At 45.0% G+C, this 21,097-nt stretch overlaps 1 protein-coding gene across 7 annotated transcripts in view; it reads right to left on the minus strand.

The window, feature by feature from the left end:
• The window catches only part of LOC146871529 (innate immunity activator protein-like), a 375,144-nt gene that overhangs the window by 34,880 nt on the left and 319,167 nt on the right, over positions 1–21,097 (minus strand). For all 7 annotated transcript variants that reach the window (XM_085651157.1, XM_085651149.1, XM_085651154.1 and 4 more), the window contains 3 exons: positions 14,712–14,805; positions 10,506–10,630; positions 9,575–9,697 (listed from right to left, as the gene is read on the minus strand). In XM_085651157.1, the coding sequence (XP_085507283.1) occupies positions 9,575–9,697; positions 10,506–10,630; positions 14,712–14,766 (303 nt within the window). In that variant the 5' untranslated portion in view covers positions 14,767–14,805. The remainder of the gene's footprint in view (positions 1–9,574; positions 9,698–10,505; positions 10,631–14,711; positions 14,806–21,097) is intronic.

Below are 21,097 nucleotides of genomic sequence, written 5' to 3' on the forward strand. Positions count from 1 at the left end.
AGCTCCCGCAACATCATTTACCTACTCAACGAATCCATTCAGTTCAGCCACTACCCTACCCACTACATCTGGTTCCAACAATTTAGTCCCAAGCAACTACATACCACGGGGTATTCCAAACCCTTCCCCACCACTCCCCCCACCTATACCTCCAAGGGGGGACACTATCAGCAAAATTCCTGTGATAGCAACACCTGTTATTCAGTTGCAGGGACCTAATCCCCCGGTAAATCTGCCAAAGGGACCCAATCCATATCCTAGGGAGCAAACCATGCAACCTCTAATGAAGATCCCCGATTCTAACTTCGCCAGGAGACCACCCCATCTACCTCCAGGTGCCGCTCCCTATGTGGTAGTCCTCACTGGTGTCCCTGAGCTTGCTGAGGGCTCCAATGAGACTCCCACTTCTATCAAAAATAAGACCATAGATTGGCTCAATAAATTCAGGCCCCTACCCCCGGGTATGCACAACGAGGTTATTCTGGCAAGGCGGGTTCCGTGGGTAGGCGAGTCAGTTAAAAGGGGCACAGGGGACTGCGTCCTGGTTAATTTCAGAGACCCAAGAACAGTTGCTTACATCTGTAATTGGGTCGGGGGCTCCCCACATACCACCATACAGACACTTCCCTTATCGGCCTTCTATCCCAACAGATTAGAGCGGTCTGCGGAGGGAGGCGATGAGGGTTGGACATGGGTGGGCCCGAGAAAGTTGCACCAAGGGAGAAGAGTCCTTCCCCAAGGGGATCCCTGGGGTATAAATAGATGGAACCAACCAACCCCGGGTCTGAATGGGGTCCCATTTACTCGCTTTACTCACTTCAACAGATTTGACTGCCTTGATGCTGTGGATTGACGGTATAATCCCAAAGGGGAGCATACTGTCTGTCCAACCTCTGGGGGTAAGAGGAAAACAGGGGTGGGAGGGTGCTTACCAAGGAAGGTCTCTTTGCCACGGGCTATCCCAGCCAGCGAACACTCTACCACTGGGGATTCGGCCCCCCCCGGGTCAGATCAAACTATTCCCGCTGAGATTGCCACTAATACAGAGAAGGATTCGAGGTTTCTAGAAATCCTATCCTGGAACATAGCGGGGTTACCCAACAAACTAGATTGTTGTGATTGGGAAGACTTCATCAAAAATTATGATATATGTATGTTCCAGGAGACATGGGCCAGAGAGAACCATTGCTATGCTGGGTTCGCAACTTTTAATGTTCTAGCCACATGGGGTGGGAAGGGACCTCCGTCTGGTGGCCTGTCAATATGGGTTGCTTCTCATCTCGGCTGCAAGGCAGAGATTGTAGAAACAAACTCTTTGGATATTCTGTGCGTGGCCTTGTGTTGGCCCACTGGGAGGGGTCTAACATTGGTAAATGTATATTCAAGACCGGTTGGAGTAGCGGGTACTTCAGGGACAATGGAGGACCTGGCTACATTTCTTGACTCTGTCTCTAGCTCATCAACACTCCTTGTCGGAGGTGATTTTAACATTCAGTATGAACCACTCCCGACATATCTAGACGGGGTCAGTAGTGAGGAGGACGATCTCTGGGACATTCCAATTATTGCGGGCCCCCCGGTCAGGGCATGTTCACCACTTGTATCCCAACTAACAACTATAACCCTTGTAAACTCACTTAGAGCTTGCAACGGCAGGTTCAAAGGTGACATACCACCGCGACCAACTTTCAACAGACTAGGCCACGAGTCCCGGATAGACTACATACTAACTAGATTACAGGACTGGAAACTAGTTAAAGAATTTAAAATAGTCCCTAGGCCGGATAGTGAGCACAATGGCCTGTCCCTCTCTTTTGCAGCCGACGGATTCCTTTATCCTGTTGTGGTAGAAAACAAAGCAGTGGCGACAAGTTTAACTATATCCAGTAGCAGGAGAAGAATAAGGTGGGAAAAACTTTTGGAAAAACCAAATCGCATTCAGGCGATTTATAAGCTAGTGGCCCCAGCCCTCGAGAAGGTGGGTAGGCTCCTCCCACAATTGTCTTCGCCCGATGGTTGCCGCTCCCTGGGGGATATTCATCTGTCCCTGTGTAATAACCTTGCTGAGGTATTGAACCCAGTGGTCCGGGAGAGGAAAGTGAGAAGGGAAAAAGCATCTTGGTTCAATGCTAGCTGCAGGAAAGCCAAGGCAGACCTCCTACAGGCACTTAAAAATAGGGAGGTCCATCTGGCTATTACGGAAAGGCGGGCCGCTTATAAGCTCCTCCTCGAAAATGCCAAAATAGACTGGGACTGGGAGAACTGGTCAGAAATGGCAACAGCTCTCAAAGTCAGAGACTCCAGGAAGTTCTGGCAAATAGTGAAATATGGCTCTGTCGAGCCTGCTCTGGCTATAGAGGCTAATATTGCGCCCGCAGTGTGGGAGGAACACTTTTCTTCCCTCTATAGTGTAGTAGGCCTGGATCACCTGGGAACCGAGGTTGGAGAGATAGCGTCCCTAACCAGTGGCAATTCTCCCATGTTGGAAGATTTTACCTTAAAGGATCTGGAAATGGCGATTGCTCGCCTTTCCTTGGGAAAAGCGCCAGGACTTGATAAGCTCCCAGGAGACCTCTTAAAACACGAGGTTAGAATCTGGGCCCCCTACTTCCTCGTACTCTTCAATGCCATCGTCCACGGTATGCCGGTTCCCTCTACTTGGCTGGGGGCAGAGATTGTCCCCATATTCAAAAGGGGTTCACCTCTGCTTCCGGCCAATTACAGACCGATCAGCCTGATAGACGTCCCTCAGAAGCTTTTCGCGAGGCTTCTGCTGGATCGCCTATCGGACTGGATCGAAGATAGGGAAATCTTGAGCCCTCTTCAGGCTGGGTCTCGACAAAAGGTTTCTACCGTGGACCAGGTCTTCAGGCTTTCCCTCATATATTGGAAAACAATACAGTTGGAGGGTGGCAGCCTCTATACTGTGTTTGTGGACCTGAGGGCGGCCTTTGACCTGGTTCCACGAGGTAAGCTGTGGGAAGTGCTGGCCAGAATGGGGGTACCGAGCGCCTTACTGTCGATGATTATCTGACTTCATACCAACACCTACGTGTGGTAAGCAGGGCGCCCTATCCAACAAGTTTCCCGTTGGCAGAGGGGTAAGACAGGGGTGCGTACTCGCACCGACCCTGTTCTGCCTCTTTGTCAACGGGGTCATCGACCACCTTAATGGGGTCCCTAATTCTGACGTCCCAAAGCTGGCAGGGAGGAGGGTTCCGGCAATTATGTTTGCGGATGACACCCTCCTCCTCTCCAAGTCACCGATGGGAATCCAGCGTGTTCTGGACGGCTTTGTGGACTTCTGCAGAGAGCACGGACTGGAGATTAACACCACGAAGACCAAATTTATGGCCTTCAACCCCCCGCTTAGATTCCACTGCATTCCTCGCATTGGAAATAATACGCTAGAAAGGGTTAACACCTTCGAATACCTTGGTGTAACCCTTAATGAGAAAATGGGGTGGGGTCCGCATCAGGAGAAAGCTAAGCTAAAACTAGTTCAACACGTGGGCGGGATACTGAGGTTGCTGGGGAAGAATAGGTCGACTCTCAAACCTATAGGCCCTCCGCTCCACATTTATAGGGCCCAAGCCAGAGGAGCCGTTACTTATGGCAGTGAATTATAGGGCCATAAAGTCTCGTCTTCTCTGGCCAAGGAGGAGAACAGGTTTCTTAGGTGCTTAGTAGCCCTCCCCCCAAGCACACCTTTAGTGCCATTAAGACTTGACCTAGGTATTAGACCCCTGGAAGAAGATCTGGCGCTCCGTCCTCTGATCTACTGGCGCAGATTGTGGACGGTGCCCGAATTGATCCACTACAGGCAGGGCTTGCAGGAAGTCCTCAGCCTTCCGAACTCGGGGAATATTAGCTGGCTCAAATTTGTGAGGAGTAGTCTGATGGGCCTAGGCCTGGATACCATATGGAATGATCCTCTCGAGGCTTGCCCTAGGCTCTCAAAAAAGGCCCTCACTAAAATCTATTATGATTCTAAGGCTCCCGCATTGCTCCCTTCCAAAACTCCCGGGACCCTTACGGAGCAATTTATTTGTATAAAAAATGTTTATAGCCTGGAACCAGCCTTGGATAATATATATCCAGTACAAATAAGGAAGCTGTTCTTGCAATGGAGGCATGGGTCCCTGCCAATCCGTGCATTTACTAGCCATTGGATTGAGTCCGCCCCCAGCACTTGCCCGGCCTGCAGAATAAGTGATGAAACTGAATTGCATATCATATTCTTCTGTCCGGTCTATAGCGAGGTGCGGAGAAAATGGATTGTCCCCATTTGTAGGAATTTGGGGTTTACTAGGTGCAATGAAGCGTTCAGAATTCTGAAGAGTGAAATGGCTCCCCACATTGTGTTTGCTGTGGCCAAATTTCTGGGGGCTTTCTGGCAAACAAGGAGACGGTACTTGAAAACGTCTACTTGATTCAACTTGTACTGGCTCAAATTGTATATGTTTGTTGTAATGAGTGGCCATATAGATGTCCTGGTTCTAAATGTTTTTTAAACATCTTAAATTATCTTTTAATCAATATTATGCACGTTTTTCTTTTTAAATATTTTAATAGCACTATAATTGTACAATTTTATGTATCTTTTATGGAGATCTTCTCCGAAATAAAGTTATATTGACTTGTTGTAAGACCTTCTGTCCCACTTGCGCTTCCTTGTTCATTTGAATATCTACACAGTAGTGCTTACTGAACATGTGCACTGAAGACCATGTTGCGGCTTGGCAAAAGTCTTGAATAGGCGTGTTTGCTAGAAACGCAATTGTTGCTCCTTTCTTCCTTGCTCCTTGTAACTGTTGTCCTGCTTGTTTGTGGCAGAGTTGTATAGTTTGTGCAATCCACCGTGCAAAGGTATTTTTGGTAACTGGTCGTCCCAAAATACTGCTGGCAAAGGATACAAAGAACTGCTTTGTCTTTCTGCACTCCTTTGTCCTCTCTATATAGTGCATTACTGCCCTCCTGGCGTCCAGTGTGTGTAGCACCCTTGCTGTGCTTGTGGTTGGTTTTTGGAAAAAAGTTGGTATTTGGATTGTCTGATTGATGTGGAACCATGACACCACCTTTGGCATGTAATGTGGGTCCGTTCTCATTACAATCCTATCATTGTGTATCTGTAGGTAAGGCTTTTGAAGTGTTAGCGCTTGCAATTCACTCACTCTTCGTAGCGATGTGATAGCTACTAAGAAGGCTGTTTTTAGCGTGAGCATGTGCAGTGTAGCTTTGTGAATAGGCTCAAATGGTGCTTTCATTAATTGAGTTAGCACTACGTTGAGGTTCCATGCAGGTGCTAGCATTCTGTTTGGAGGTGCGATTCTCTTTGCCCCTTCTAGAAATCTTTTAACTACTTGGGAGGTGAAGAAGCTTTTTCCTGTTTCTCCTCTTGTGTAAGTCACTATCGCCTCTAAGTGCACCCTTAGGGATGTGTAGCTTAGTTTATTTTGTAGTAGATGCGTTACGTATTTGAGTACTGTTGATTCCCTTGTAATTTTCCTTTGCAGTTTCTCCCTAATGCACCATTCTGAGAATCTTCTCCACTTTGCTACGTAGCACTTCCTTGTGGTAGGTCTCCTTGCCTCCCTGATCACCGCCATTGTGCTTGCTGGTAGATTGAGGTGGGTAAATTCTAGGTCTTCAGGAGCCATGCTGCTAGGCTGAGGCTCTCTGGCTCTGGGTGTAGCACCCTTCCGTCCTGCATCGTTAACAGGTCCCTTCTCTTTGTGAATCTGTGTGCTGGTGCTTGCGCCATTTCTACTATTTGTGAGAACCAAGACGGTCTGGCCCAATGAGGTGCTATTAGTATTATCGTCATGTTGCTGACCCTGCATTTGTTGAGTACCCTGTGTATCAGTGGTATCGGGGGAAAAGCATATGTAAATGTCTTTGACCAACTTATCCATAGCGAATTGCCTTGGGACCGATGGTCTGGTTGTCAGGATGCAAAGTGCTGGCATTTTGCATTTTGTTGTGTGACAAATAGGTCTATTTGCGGTGTACCCCATTTACGGAATAGTTTCTCTATTTCCTGTTGGTTGAGCTCCCATTCGTGGGATGCTGACGCTTGCCTGCTGAGTCTGTCTACTTCCACATTGTCCTTTCATGGGAGATGTATTGCTAGTAGGTCTATCCTTAGTGGAATGGCCCATGTCCATATTTCCTGTGCTAGCCCTGATAGTGCTACGGATTGTGTTCCTCCTTGTTTGTTGATATAGAACATGGTAGTTGTGTTGTCTGTCTGGATCAACACCCTGTTTCCGTACAGCTCCTTCTGAAAGGCTTTTAAGGCTAGGAACACTGTTTTTAGCTCTAGGTAGTTGATGTGTTTGGCCGCATCCTGCTGCGACCATAACCCCCTCACCTTGAGTTTGTTTGTGTGCGCGCCCCACCCCAGCTGGGAGGCGTCTGTTGTGATGGTCACTGTTGGAGTTGACTGTGTGAATGGTTTCCCCGTGACATGTTTTCCTTGTTCCACCACGCTATTTCCTGATGCACTGCGTGTGTGACAACCACTAGATCTTCCCAACTCCCTGTTGCCTGTGACCATTGCTGCTGTATCCATTCCTGGAACGGTCTCATGTGGAGGCAAATATTTGGGACCAGGTGTATGCATGACGCCATCATTCCCATTAGCTTGCTCACGGTCCACACTGTCAGAGCTTGACCCCTGCGGTAAAGACCTGTCTCCTTCAGTATTGTCAAGGTTCTCTTTGTGCTGAGGAACACCTTGCCCTGTATGGTGTTTATCGCTGCTCCTAAGAATATCTTCACCTGTTCCTGTTCTATTGAAGATTTTCCCCAATGGATTGAAAAATCCAGTTGGATTAGTGTTTGTATCACCTGCTGGATGTGTTGTTTGCATTAGCTGTAAGAGCTTGCTTTTACGAGCCAGTCGTCGAGGTAGGGGTATACGTGTATCCCTTGCCTCCTTAGGTGCCCTGCTACTGCTGCTAGGCACTTTGTAAACACCCTTGGTGCAGATTTGAGTCAGAATGCTAGTACTGCGAACTGGTAGTGAGTTTGGTTGATAACAAACCTGTAGGCGTTTGTATTCTTTGTTGATGGGGATGTGTAGGTATGCGTCTTTTAAGTCTATAGTTGCCATGTAATTCCCCCTCCTGTATCTGGGGTATTACCTCTTGCAGAGATGTCATTTTGAATCTTTGTGTCCTTATGAACGTGTTTAAGAACCTTAGATCTGGAATCTTAGTGTTTCGTCCACTTTTGGTACGAGGAAGTATGTGGAGTAGACCCCCTTGTTCCTTTCCTTGTACGGCACTATTTCTACTGCCTTCTTGCTGAACAGTTCCTGCGCTTCTAGTAGCAAGAGCGAAGGTTCCTTTGCTGAGTGCACCTTGTTCTTTGGTCTTCTGTTTGGAGGTTGTTTCTCTAGCTCTATACAGTAGCCGTATTGTATGATGTTTAGTATCCATTTGTCTGTTGTGACTGTCCTCCATTCCTGGAGGAAGTCCCTTATTCTGCCTCCTACTGGTGTTATATGTTCGAGGAACTGTTTGTTTTATAAAATCAGGTTTTGTCTTCTGTTTTGATGCCCCCCTAGATGTGTTGTTAGGGTGGGCGCTTGCCTTATGGCGAAGTTACTTGGAGTTGGGTTGTTGCCCTCCTCTCCGTGCCTGTCCTCGTCCGTTTGAGCGCCCTCGAAAGGACTGGCCTCATGGCTGGTACTGCCAGTTCTGCTGCTGCTGTCCCTGCTGCTGCTGGCCCTGGCCGTTTCCTTGATAACCTTGTTGGAAGGTTTGGTGCGATGTACTAGGTAGGTTGCGTCCCCTACCATTCGAAGTCAAAGTTGACCCTTCTTTTCTCGGCGTCGAGGTGTCCTTTTCGGGGGCATCCTTCGACGACCTTGATTTTTTAGTGGGTTTTTGCCGACTGAGAGTCCTTTTCGAAGGATCCGCTGGGCTTCTTGTCCTTGGGTGCTGTTGCTTTTGCCGAGTTCTTCGACAGCAATGCCCCCTTCGAGGACTTTGCTTCACTCTTACGAGTGTTGCTCGAGTGTCTGTGGGTCGGCAACTCTCTTACCTCCTTCTACGTTTTCTTTTGGACTTCGACGACCGTGCAGTCCTCCGATCCTTCTGCGATGTTGTCCTTCCCTCCACTGGAGAGGACCAAGTCTCGGAGTGATGGACGTTGCCCCTGCATGCTGTAGTTTGCCCTTCTCTGCCTCTCTCTTACTCTGAGGGTCTTGGGTGTGAACGCCGAGCACACGTTGCAGTCCTCGCTATTGTGGTCGAGCGGCAGGCAGAGGTTGCAGACCGGATGCTGGTCCTTCTAGGCGTATTTGTGGTGGCAATTGGTGCAAAACTTGAAAGGTGTTTTGTCCATTCCCGCACTCAAGGAGCCCCATGTGTGCGCATTTTCCGTTGAACGTCGAGATCTTGGCTGAAAACCTTCTCCTTCATCGTACCGGTTGCCTGACCTGTAGTCGGGGTGCAAATCTATGATTATCGTCGATTTTCTGCTATTTTTGTCGATTCTCTCTTCAACTCTCTGGAACTCTTCGGTAACGATCCAGACCCAACGGCGGAAAAAAGAATCTGAAGATGGCGACCAAAGGTGGAAGCTTCCGGAGGAAGCGCGTCAACGTCACGAAGGACACCAAATGGTGGTATGTCGACGCCCACCTGGCCACGAAAAAAAAAAGAGAAAAAAAAGACTACAATTTCGGACCCAACCACTAGATGGCAGAATAATGCACAGCATAGTGAATCCAGAAAGATTCACACTGCAAAACCTTCACGCTACTCACACACGCCTACAAATCCCTCCACAACATTGGACCCAAATACCTCAAAGAAAGAGTCTCCTTCCACATACCCAAAAGGAACCTCCGCTCCGCCGACCTTGCCCTGGCAGAGACCCCACGCATCCGCAGAACCAGAGCAGGAGGAAAAGCCTTCTCCTACGTCACAGCAAAGGCCTGGAACAAGCTCCCCGTCAACATCAGACGCTCCCCCACTCTGCACACCTTCAGGAGGAGCCTCAAGACCTGGTTCTTCGACTGATCCGGAGCACTAACCTACCCCCCTTACCCACCCCCCTCCAGCGCCATGAGACCCTCACAGGTGAGTAGCGAGCTTTAAAATCCCTGATTGATTGACTTGCATCAGCTCGCTCTTGATCTGAAGCACACAAGCAAGGACCCACAAACCTCAACGATAGCCTGCTGCATGTATTTCTATCCTACAAACAAGTGCTAACCTAGTCTTCAAATAACAAACAAAACACACAGCAATTCTATGAACGTGAAACAATGCTATTATTACATTATTTATTTCTACCAAATTGCTACAGGTGTGTGCACCGTGACCCCACCTCTCCCTTCATAAAGTGAGATTGCTCTATGTGGGTGGTGGGAATCCAAACTATTTCATGTTTAAGAACTATTGGGAAGTGAATGGAATCCCCCCTCTGGTTTAGACTGCCGATCTGGGCACCTCTCCACGCGTGGGGCTGAGCCTCTGCTCTCTTCAGCCTCTGTGGAAGCAGAGAGAGACCTCACTTGTACACTACAGCACCTAAGATCTAGCTTCAAAGCGCTTACCTCTGTTCGGGAGATGACAGTCTTCTCATCTAGTCGGAAGGTGGTCCCCACCCTTCGCCGGATTTGAAGGGCCTTTTCTCCAGGCTTCAGTGGAAATTCTGCAGGTACCTTTCCTGTCAGCTCCTACATAAGGAAAACGTTTATATATCAGTTAGTGCCAGGGATAGTAGGTCACTAAAGCACAATTTGTTAAAAGGCATAGGGATGTCTATTCTCCACACCACCTGGTGGATCAATTAACATGTTCTTAGAAGTAGGGCCAAAAATATTTACTCAAGTATATTTATTTCCGATGCAGTGCGCTATAGCAAAAGCAGAACATCACCAGCCCTAATGATGAAAAGGCACTCTTATGTACTGTGTAGGAGAACACTTTTTCTTACTGGGTGGAAATGCTAGAACTCAAGAGCGAGGAAGGGCTTTGAAAGGGGTCTCTGAACTCAAATTGGGGTGGACATTGTTACTTCCTCTGGTCTCTCTGCTCTGTGAGGTCCCACATACCTGCTTTGATGGGTAGGGAGGGGACACATCTCCCTGGGTTAGAGAGGTAGAGGTGTTTTTGTCGTCCTTTTGAAGCAGGAAGCATCATACTATGGGATAAGCAGCCTTTACCTAGTATAACAGGAGGATACACTTATCAAGTGTACCATCTGTAGTGGGACGGTTGCCTTCTTATTCACTGTGGGGAGCAATTGCTCTGATATTTCTTCGGATACGAAATCCTGATGAGCCTTTGGCAAGGACAGGTACCACTGTTTTGTGCTATAGAAACACATTCTGAAGAACCCTCTTGGTAAAACCATTGTTCTGGACTGAGGAACTATTTCGGGGAAACTCTTCTCTTGAGAACTATTTTGGAGAAAAGACCCTATGCAGTACCCGCCAGTTGCCCTCCAGGAGGTCCAAAGAATACAATACTCTGGTCACCTACCGCTTCCCGCAGGCAAATGATCTTGAGCTCATGCAGGCAGGCCTCCAGCTTCTCCTCCAAAGCCTTCTGCTGCTTCTTGATAGCCTGGGTCAGGTCCTTCATGGGTGCAATTGGGCTTTCAGAACCTGAGGGGGCAAGAGGCAGAACTCAGAAAGCAAGTCAACCTTCTTTTGCTGGACAACACATCACTTCTGCAGAGAACGAAGTCCATATGTTGCACGTCCAGAGTGAGACCCTCCTTTGGCAGAGGTATGTTTCGATGCTAGGAGAGTTGGCACATGATACCCCTTATTATGTAGCTCTAGTGTAATTATAAACCTACATAGGATGCGAGCAAAAAAGTGGCTACTTGCAGAACAAACTAATTTGTAAGATACTTAATATTTATGTAACTTGTAGAAATCCAGTGTTGGGGTCTGAGGCATGCCAATATTACACTATGAGCATTGGCACACCAAGCAGACTGCAAGATGGAAATATAGCCCAGAATCTTGAAACATCAACACTTGCCTGGTAGTAACTTGTACCAAGCTTTTTACACTTGTGCAATACACTGTTTAGTGTATACCTTTTGATTGATCAATACGAGGAAGAGAACATCCAAAGAACTTACTGGCACTGGGGGCCTTAGCACTACATGATGAAAGCCATTCAAATTGTTTAATGATATGGACAATGTACAACCCATAAGATAGCCTATTAAATGTAATAAACTTATCATGAGTATCAACACAACAATCAGACAGGCTGACAAGCTTTGACATTTCTTCCAGTAATACCATCAAGCGCAGTAGGAAAAAGTTCCCCAAGTTTTTGCTAGTTCAAAAAATAGAAATGTAAACATACCTTGAAAACCTGTTTAAAATGAGAGCATAACTACAGGGAGTCATTACCTTTCCAAGGACACAAAACTGCTGCTGCTGCCCCTTTACTGAAGAGCAACCATTTGACAATGGTTCCAGATTGCATGTGATGCCCTGTATCCCCACCGCTGCCTGCAGTGTGTACTGTACTTCAAGCGCTCTTACACGTGACTGGCTTACTTCCTTCACTCATTTCCCAGTGCGTCTACCTGTGCACCACCAAAAGTCCCCGTGAAAATGGCTAAGATAGGCAGGGGTTCCAAACAAGGAAAGTGCCCATCTTTCATTCATAGATATTTTTAATACTCCTATTAAAAGTATCATTTTATTGCCTTGTGCCATACAGAAGGCTCACCTGTGTCCTGGTCACTGGACACATGGAACACGCCTCAAATTGTCATCTGCATGGTTTCTGAACCATCACAGGGACAACAGCAGGATGTTAACATGAAGACCATTTGCAAGCCAGTTAAATGCCAACAAATGATATTACACAGAACAGAGGTCCTGAATCATAAAATTACTTCCATGGATTCGCAATGCCCATAGTTTTGGAATGCAACTGTGTTTGATTCTTGCGTCACAGTGGTCTTTTATAACGGTGTCATAGATATAATTATGTTCTGCCAGATGAGAAATGTACTAACTCATTATCAAACCTACATCCTACGAGTTCTGTTTCTAGCCCTGAACACTATGCATGGAGTGTGCTAGAATCCCGCACACGCTACCCAAAGGCATCATCAAATAATGATCTCTGAAAATGAAGATTTTCTGTCCCGTAGGATCCGATTGCATACTTGCTGAAACAATGCACCAGTGTTAAGGGGCGGGCAAGCTTGTCTATCCAGTTAAACTCAGTTTAACTCCCATTGTGAAAACAAATATGTAACTAAAAATTGTCTCAGTCTACTGTGCAGGAAAAGAAACCGAGAACGCCCACTGCCTCTGAATCGGAGCTTCCAGAGGTTGTGTAACTTGAGTATCTAATAGAATCTGATTTTAAGCTCTTTTTATAACTTCAAAAACATAATAAGAAATAAGGCGTGAGGAGGTACATAGATCCTAAAGAATTTAGCGAACAGGTTTTGGCTCCCAGCTCTGAAAGGACAGTTGTGCTTCTGTATCCGGATAGTAACTGATGTGTTTTGAGTACTTCTCACAAACTGAATCCCATTTTGATGCTGTGGGCATCAGATCACTACTAAGGCCTTGGCATGTCGCTCTGTGGCCTGTCATGTAAAGAGTTCTCTATGGCTTTGCAATTCTAGATGTGATGTCACCAGACCCAAGGCATCCAGGTTTAAAAAGAATATTTGGCTGGACCATGAAAGCGAGCTGTAGACAGCCCAATGCACAAGCCCTGGGCTGGAAGGGACACTGTACAACTCTGTAAATTCCTGAGTTTCCTAACATGCATGACCTTGGCTACAGAGCTATCAAATATTGAGTTTCACATTTTTGGGCATGGCAAGATACGTGTGGGAGTAGGTTTCTTCTGCAACAAACAATAAACTCACAAAACATTAGTCACAAAAGCTTAAAGTTCACAACAAAACTTAATCAAACAAAGCTCTGTCCACATCCATCTCCCACGTCGTAACGCTGCTGCCAAAATGTTCTACTCTGCTGTCCAAAGTCATGAAACAACTTTCATGGTGTCTGTATGCACAAGGCGTTCCGATGACCCCTTGATGGATTCCTACATCACAGTTGTTATCTGGTGAAAAATGTCGTCACTGGCTTTCAAAAATGTGTGCTGCGAGTTGGACCCCTTGTGATCTACTGGCAGATCACAAGGTGCATTGACTGATTCTTTAATGTTTACAATTATGTCAGATCTGTCAATCAACAACGTGTTCCATCTACCCTATCTTTATCCTTTTTATAAACTATTTCTTACCCAAACTGTCATCATTTTGCGACCATTCTTTAACCTCAAACAGGAAAGGAAGTCAGAGGAGGGCAGGAAGCGCAGTGTTCCAAGTTGTTATAGAAACAAGGGTGTATTATTGAGAAATGACCCAGAGTCTCCCTAATTGGACTCTTATAAGGCTTTGTGTATCGAACTAAATAGCTTGGACTGGAAACTCAGATTCAAATGAGTATTTTGAATATTAACTGAGTTTGCCAGAGACATAAGAAATATTTTTTATATATGAAACAAGATAGACTCATTGTGAACGTTATAAGTTGGAAATCATGCCTTGTGTGTTAAATACAGGGTCATGGAGGACCTGGTTAATCTAGATAGGTAACTTTTCCTAAAAGCAATTAACAGAAATAAATGCCGAACTGGGCTGAGGAGGATTTCGACATAAATAAAATAGCCTCATATGTGTAGTAGATGGGACAGCTATTCTCAGTCTTCTTTACACAGTACCTAGACTATTTTAGTATACTCCTATTTTTTTTTAGTAAATGTAACAAATTTCTGCATTTTGGAAATTTTCTACCACTTGTGTTACCTCTTTCAGTGAAGGAATCGATCAATAAAGAAATTAGGAAGAGTGTCTGTATGGCGTGTCACAAACACTCACTGTCTGCCTAACCTAGCCAAAGTTTGATTCCTATGAAACATGACATTTCATTTGTGGTTTCAGGGCAAATTAGTACCGCTGTAAGGAGGCAATACACCTTGTAGCTAGATATGGGAATATATTTAACACTGACTTTGTGCGTAACTCATGAAGTGGCGACTTGGTAAGATCAATATGCTTGTACAAGCACAGCTGGCAACAGATTACACAAAGCAACACCCTATCAGTGCAAGGAAAATCTCCTACTGACCATAGGAACATGGTCAGTTGAATTGCAGCAGAGATGCACCACACACTACTTACAGAAATAGAACAAGGATGCTAGAACTCACCATTGAAGAAAATCAATACTACATTCAAAGCGTTGCTACCAATAAAAACAGTCTACAACAGGTTTCATTTAGAAGTAGTGGACAGCTTCCCAGAAGGAAGTGTCAAAGGAGTTTGTTGACAACAGTTTACAGAAGGGCAAAGTTCATAAGGTACGAACCTGTAGATAATTATAACGGCTTTGACATTAAGAATTCTATAAACAACCTGAATCGGACCTCTGGTCTACCACCCTCTCTTCGCTGCTTCGGTATTTCCCTGTGAGGTACATACATTCATAAGACGGGTTACTTCCTAGACAGTTCTAATTGCCGACTGATATATTCTTGCTTAGTAAGTGGAGCCTAAAAGGTAACTGGTCTAAGAAAGATAACCATCGAATTAAACGTTAAAGTTTATGTTAAGGGGGAAATGGCAAGTTAGGTGATAAATGCTCCAGGTGCACAGGTTAGTAGACTTGAGGGTTGCGGTACCTGACTGCACGATGATCCCGCTGTCTGTGTTGCTTACTTCCTCTTTACTCTCCATGGTTACAGAGAAAGTGATGCGGAGATGGGCGATTTACCTCTGCAACACAAAGAAAAACAGGATTTCTATACATGAATTCAGATTGTGATGAGCTTATGAAATGTTTACAAAGGTGCCTTGTCTAGTTTCAGTGTATTTATTTCTAGGCTGGTTAAAAAAAAACCTTAGCACTTATTGTACATAAAACAATACCAGATTTAGGATTGTATTGTGTTGAACAAAGCGTTTACTGAGAGTATTCTGGTTTTCCTACAAGATCTATGAACTGCACCTACACGAGAGAGATCAGTGCTAGGGGTATGGAAGGAAATTGCAGGCCTTTATTACCTCCTAATGGAATGTTGATGGTAAATTAGTTTTTGGAAAACGTTTTCTGTAAATGTAATATGTTCTTTGGAAGAAACTAGGTAATGGACAAAGGTGCAAAGGCTTAGCTAAGTCCTAGATCTTTTCTGAACTGATAGAAGTTAAACTGTTGGTATTTAACTGGACCAAGCCAAAGACGAGAGTAAAACTGAAGTCACAGGAGAGGAGAGTGATGGAGCAGGGTTTTTACTTTAAAACCGAATACCTGTTTCATTTTCGCATGTTATAACTAAAAGTACTACTGATTATTAATTATTAAAAGTTTGTCAAATGTTGTCTAACCAACCTTATTAACAAAAGAATTACACGTGGGAATGCTATTGCATGGCTAAAATAATAAGTGAACTAAGTTGGTGAGCAAACTGACAGAAATCGATGTTGCTTATGTGATGTTATTGTGTTTGCGCTTATAATTAATATGCATTAATGGCTTTTGATGTCGCAAATGGCTAGATAAATACACACACATAAGGGTATTAGCAGGGGAATAACACTGTATAATCATTTCCGTGCAGTAATTTTGTTTTATGTCTATTTTCACTTAAGTTGTCTAATGTGGCCTACCCGAAAATGGCTACCATCCGCAGCCTGCATTCGAGTAGATGGAAATTTTACAAAAAGGCTTCGCGCTGCCTGTGACCTTGCACCTCCGATGAACTGAAAAGCCATGAGCATGATGACAAGTCCAGGAAATCTGCCAAGTGCCCCTGGAAGATGGAGTTGTTGCAATTTTGAAATATTGACTTCATGAACTTATTTGATACAAATGTATCCAGTAGAGACATCCGTAGATGTATCGAATTAGTCATGGACATTCAATTTTTCTATTCATTATTTGGGACAATCTATGTGTGAGAAAATCTCGCACAATATCGAAAATGTACCAAGATGACATTATTTCCGCCATTCATCCGTTCTGAACAAAGAATTGTAACTTTATAGAATGTAAATTTTAGTATAAATACTAGTAGGCTAGAGAGGTCTAGCGCCACTTCTTCCCGAGCTGATGATCCGAGGTCCCTATGCTGACGGAGAGGACGATGACTCTACATGACAGCAGGATACTCTAATTCTTCTACAGAGGACCGGTTCTGACTTAGGATCTGACATTTAGACAGAATAGGTAAATATGAGAGAAATGAATTTGCATTTAATTGGCTTTTCTTACAATTTTAGATAAACAAATAATTCTGTTGGAATTTCTGTGTCGGGTAATTATTTCTGGTCATGTTTATTGAATTTATTTGTGTATTCTTTGCAATGTTTCGCTAGATTTAAAAGCAACTAAGCAGATGCCATTGACCTCAAAGTACAGGCAGATTGGATAGGTATTGAAAGGTGTGTTTCCCCTTATACATGGCACGGATAAGAGTGGTAGGATGAATGTTGGTGAAATGGGCCCCACCAGCGTGTGATGTATGTCTGCGTGTGTGACTGTGAGACCGCTCCGTCCGTGGAAGTAGAGGGGATTCGGAAGCTCTGATCTGCACCAGTTTCTTGGTAGCAGAATGATGGTTTGCTATTGTCTTGGTCTGGCGAAATTGCGTGTTGATTGAAATTTGTACTAACACTATATGTTGGAGTTGTGTTGAGTTTTATGTATTGTGAACGGCTTCTGGGACGTAGGGAGTCGGTGACAGTTCCGTAGTAGAGCAGAGGGAGTGTTGCTCTCGGAAAAAGGCGGGATTGTTGGCCCTGTATGCAGACAGGGGAAAACGTGTGACAATTGAAGTTGCGCGTCGCATTGTCTGGGCTCGATGAGGTAGCATCGCCGTGTGTTGCCATTAGAAACGTATTTTCGGTGTGGGAGAAGTGTGTATGATAGCGAAGGGTATCTGTGAAACTCTGGTCTTAGGTCTCAGGGATCCGTATGGCATTCCGTTAAAGCTTACCACTAGAGAGGTAATAGGTATTTTCGGAGCTTGTTAGAAGGACAGGGCAGAGGTAAGCGCTGCTTTGTTAACGTGTGATATAATTCTGTAGTAGGACAGAATGTTCGCTGTTCTCGGGAAAGACAGAATTCTGTGTGAATGAACTACATTTTCTGGTGTGAAAGTGCGTGAATGAGAAGACATTCTGGTTAATTGTGAAACTCTTAGGAGCATTCCGGAGGAAACAGTTAATTGGTGCTTGTTAGAAGGGTAAAGTAGAGGGATGTGCTACTTTATCAACGGAAGTAATGATTCTGTAGTAGGGCAGAGGTAAGCGCTGCTCTCGGGAAAGGCAGAATTCTCGTGGGAAAGGTCTTTTGCTGTTCTGTGGCTAGCGAAGCAGACAATGGAGATGTTTGTATGTTGTAACTAAAGGAGGGGTAGACGAGAGACAGGAGACAGGAGCAGAAGCGACTGCAGCGACTGCTGACGTCAGGGAGACCGCGCTGTGATTGGACAGTGGGTTAGAACAGTGGAAGCACGGTGATTGGTGTGCTAGTGTACGCCGCGCTAGGATTGGGAGACATACAGAGTGACGTAGACGCTCCAGGATTGGTGCGCTAGTGTGAGTCGCGCTGCAATTGGACAAAGAGATCGTACAGTTGTAGAAAGAGCAAACAGCTTGTGGAAAATAAGAAAAATGTACTACCAGGCTGAGGAAAAGAAGAAGAAATCCTTGCTTAGTAAAGTAAAGAACTGGTTCGACAAGGATAAAGATATAGTGACTAGGGAAGGACAGTTATTGCCCCCGATAAGAACCCCGGCATCCTTCATGGTTGCGAAGTATGGGTATCATAACTGTATTTGGTTAGATAACTGGGTGAAGTATACGAAGGATGATGGAGTGTTAGCGTTCCCGGAACATGGTTCATTCAATCTGGCCATACTGAGGAACTTACGGGAGCAGATGATGAATCTAGAGCCTCGGCCTAGGCCAACGCAGTTTGAGGCATTGACTGAATGGGAAGATGAAATGCATGAACGAGAAAAACAGAGGGGTGGGGGTAGCTACAGGTTCATGTTTGGGCGAAAGTATGATCGCGAAACCCATCATGACCGGATGAGAAGGTGATGTGATGCCAGTATGACCGAGGGATTATATCCTGTAAGAACGACAGAGGAATCAGGAGACAGAAAGTGTACAGAGAAAGAACATAATATAGAACCCAGGAGATATGGGGCAAATGAGTCTGATGATGATGTCTTGGAGGACATGCTCTATAAAAGACCACCCCCGAATAGACGAGAACCAGAGGTAGGAACAGCAGTGACCTCGATGAGAGACACCCTGCGGATTATTAAGACAGAGGGTACCACCCCTGGGTTGAAAAGCAGTTGTTCTCTGGCGGAAAGAGAAAGAGAGAGAGATAGAAAGAGAGAGAGAGAGAGAGAGAGAGAGAGAGATAGAGAGAAAGATAGAGAGAGAGAAAGAGAGAGAAAGAGAGAGAAAGAAAGAGAGATAGAAAGAGAGAATGAACTTGAGGATGAAAAGACCAGAGAACTAGCAAGAACTACTTTTGAACTGACAGAGAAAATCAGAGAACTGACTAAAAATCTTGAGGCAGTTACAGTGCCTGTGACAATAGGCCCAGTTATGCCGATTTTTGACAAGCAGAGGACGGGTGAGAATGGTTTGACAGTACCATATGTGAGCAATAGATTGATTGTTCCTCCGGAGCAGGCAGAAATGAGAGCAGGAGAAACACAGTGGAGAACAGGAGAAAATCAGTGGAGACATACCATATGTGGAGGAGAATTGAGTGTGCAGACTAACTCAAGTTTGAATTCTGGATGTGTAGAAGGGAACAGAGGATCAATTTTAGAACCGCAAAGAGTGACAGAACCAGGGGGTGCAGAAAAATCTGTGATAACTGCTGAAGATTTAAATGATTGGCTGAAAACTTTACAAAGAAAAGAAAAGGAATCACAGGGAATTGATGTAGCTAGGCTACGTATGGAGATGGAAGAGATGATAGTAGGAACAATCCCTACAGAAACACTGAAGAATTATCAGGAAGGGGAGATCCTCTTCCTGTGCAAGAGTATCACATGGAGAGCAAAGAACATACATGACGGGTTGAAAGGAATAGCCAATGAATTGGGAATTGACATGGATAAGGTAAAAGCTTTACAAAAGCCTTACCGAGTGGATTTTGCAGATAAGGACATTGAGAATCTGAACAATGCAGGCCGAACAGGACAGATTAAGGAAATGATTGCTTTGCTGAAGAAATGGGGAGATGTAGAAAGATGGAAAGACAGATGGTACCGAAAGCGAGAGGATGGGGCAGATAGAACTTACTCGGCATTCCCCCTGAAAGAAAAAGAGAAGGCAGTGACAGCTTACCCTATGAGAGAGATTCCAGGAGGTGGGTACGTACATGTCCCATGGACCAGACAGGATATTTTATCATTTACAAATGATTTCCCTCGACTAAGGGAAAAGCCCGTTGAGTGGTACCGACAGGTCGACAGATTTGTAAAGCTGTCAAAAGTACTGTGGATTGACCTGAATAGTCTGTTTGATATAATTGTACCAGCAGACCTGTGGGCAGAATGTAAAATAGTCATAGACTGGCCCACTAAGGAATACCCAAGAGATCCAAAAACAGGAGCTCCAGATCCGGAAGTAATGAAGAAATATGAGCAGGTTATGGCCTTCTTGAAAAAAAGTACCCCCCAAGGAAACAGACTGGGTTAAAATAGATCGAACACGCCAAGAATTGAAAGAATGAGTCCATGCTTACTATGAAAGACTGATACTAGCTTTTAAGCAGTTCAGTGGAGATGAACACCTGGGTGACAAGGATCTGAGTCATTTTGTGTATAGATTTGTGTATGGTTTGCGACCTGAAATCAGTGAAATGATACGGCAGCACACCGTAGACTGGCAGAGTAAGAAGATTGATGAGATCCTGAGACATGCAAAATACTTCAGTGATGAGATTGAGGCAAAGCAGAGGAAGCTAAAAGAAAAGGCAATGTGGGCACAGGTGAAAGTTGCAGAAAGACAGGAAGCTCAGTTGGTTGAACAGGCAAATAACCCAGGAAATGAACCCAGGTTTGGTCCAGGAAAAGGAAAGGGGAACATCGAGGAAGCCAAGAAAAAGTTCCCATGCCACAACTGTGGAAAATTGGGGCACTGGAAATCCGAGTGTAAGAATCCACCGTCTACTATTGATGATAATCCATCATTAAATTTACAGGTGCAGAGTGAGGGGTGTGGTCACCATCGGCAACAGCAGAAGGCTGATAAGCAGCAGAATCAGGTGCCAAAACCACCCTTGCCACAGAGAAGAGGATCTCAGAAGTACAGCCAGGAGTCGGGATTCTACGATGAAGAGTAGGTAATCAAACCAAAACGCGCAAGCGCAGTTTCTCAGTACTGGCTGAAAAATGAGGGAAGTGACTCAGAGGGAGACTTCTGACATTGCCGAAGAGAGGAAGAGGAGTGCGTACTTGGCGCAACTCTAGAAATAGACCAGGCAGGGCCTTTTGTAGATGGGAAAATTAATGGTGAAAGTGTCACTTTTCTAGTTGACACAGGGGCCACGAGATCAACTGTCAGGTCAGCTGATATAAAGAATCTTCCTCTCTCGGACGAAGCTATCCAAGTAATTGGTGTGTCCAACACACAGATTAAAACTCTACTTACTGAACCAGTAAGGGTTAAAATAGGGAAATTTTCAGACATGCACCGATTTGTGGTGTGTGACACGAGTCCTGTGAACTTGCTAAGCAGGGATCTGCTATGCAAAATGAATTGCACTATTTTCTGTACTCCAGATGGAATAACCTTTGAGACACCTGATGAGGATGTTCTATACAGAATGACCATGGATAACAGGGAATGTGAGGCTTTGGGAACATATGCAATATTTAATCCAGATGCATTACCCCCAGAATTAAAACAGACAGTGAAAGCAGCAGTTTGGGATTTTACTGGAGAAGATGTGGGTCTGATGAGAAATGTAGATCCAGTAAAGATTACTGTAAAAGAGGGAGTGGTTTACCCAAAAATACCGCAATATAGA

The sequence above is a fragment of the Triturus cristatus genome, chromosome 1_1 (genome assembly GCF_964204655.1).
Source record: "Triturus cristatus chromosome 1_1, aTriCri1.1, whole genome shotgun sequence".
NCBI lineage: Eukaryota > Metazoa > Chordata > Amphibia > Caudata > Salamandridae > Triturus > Triturus cristatus.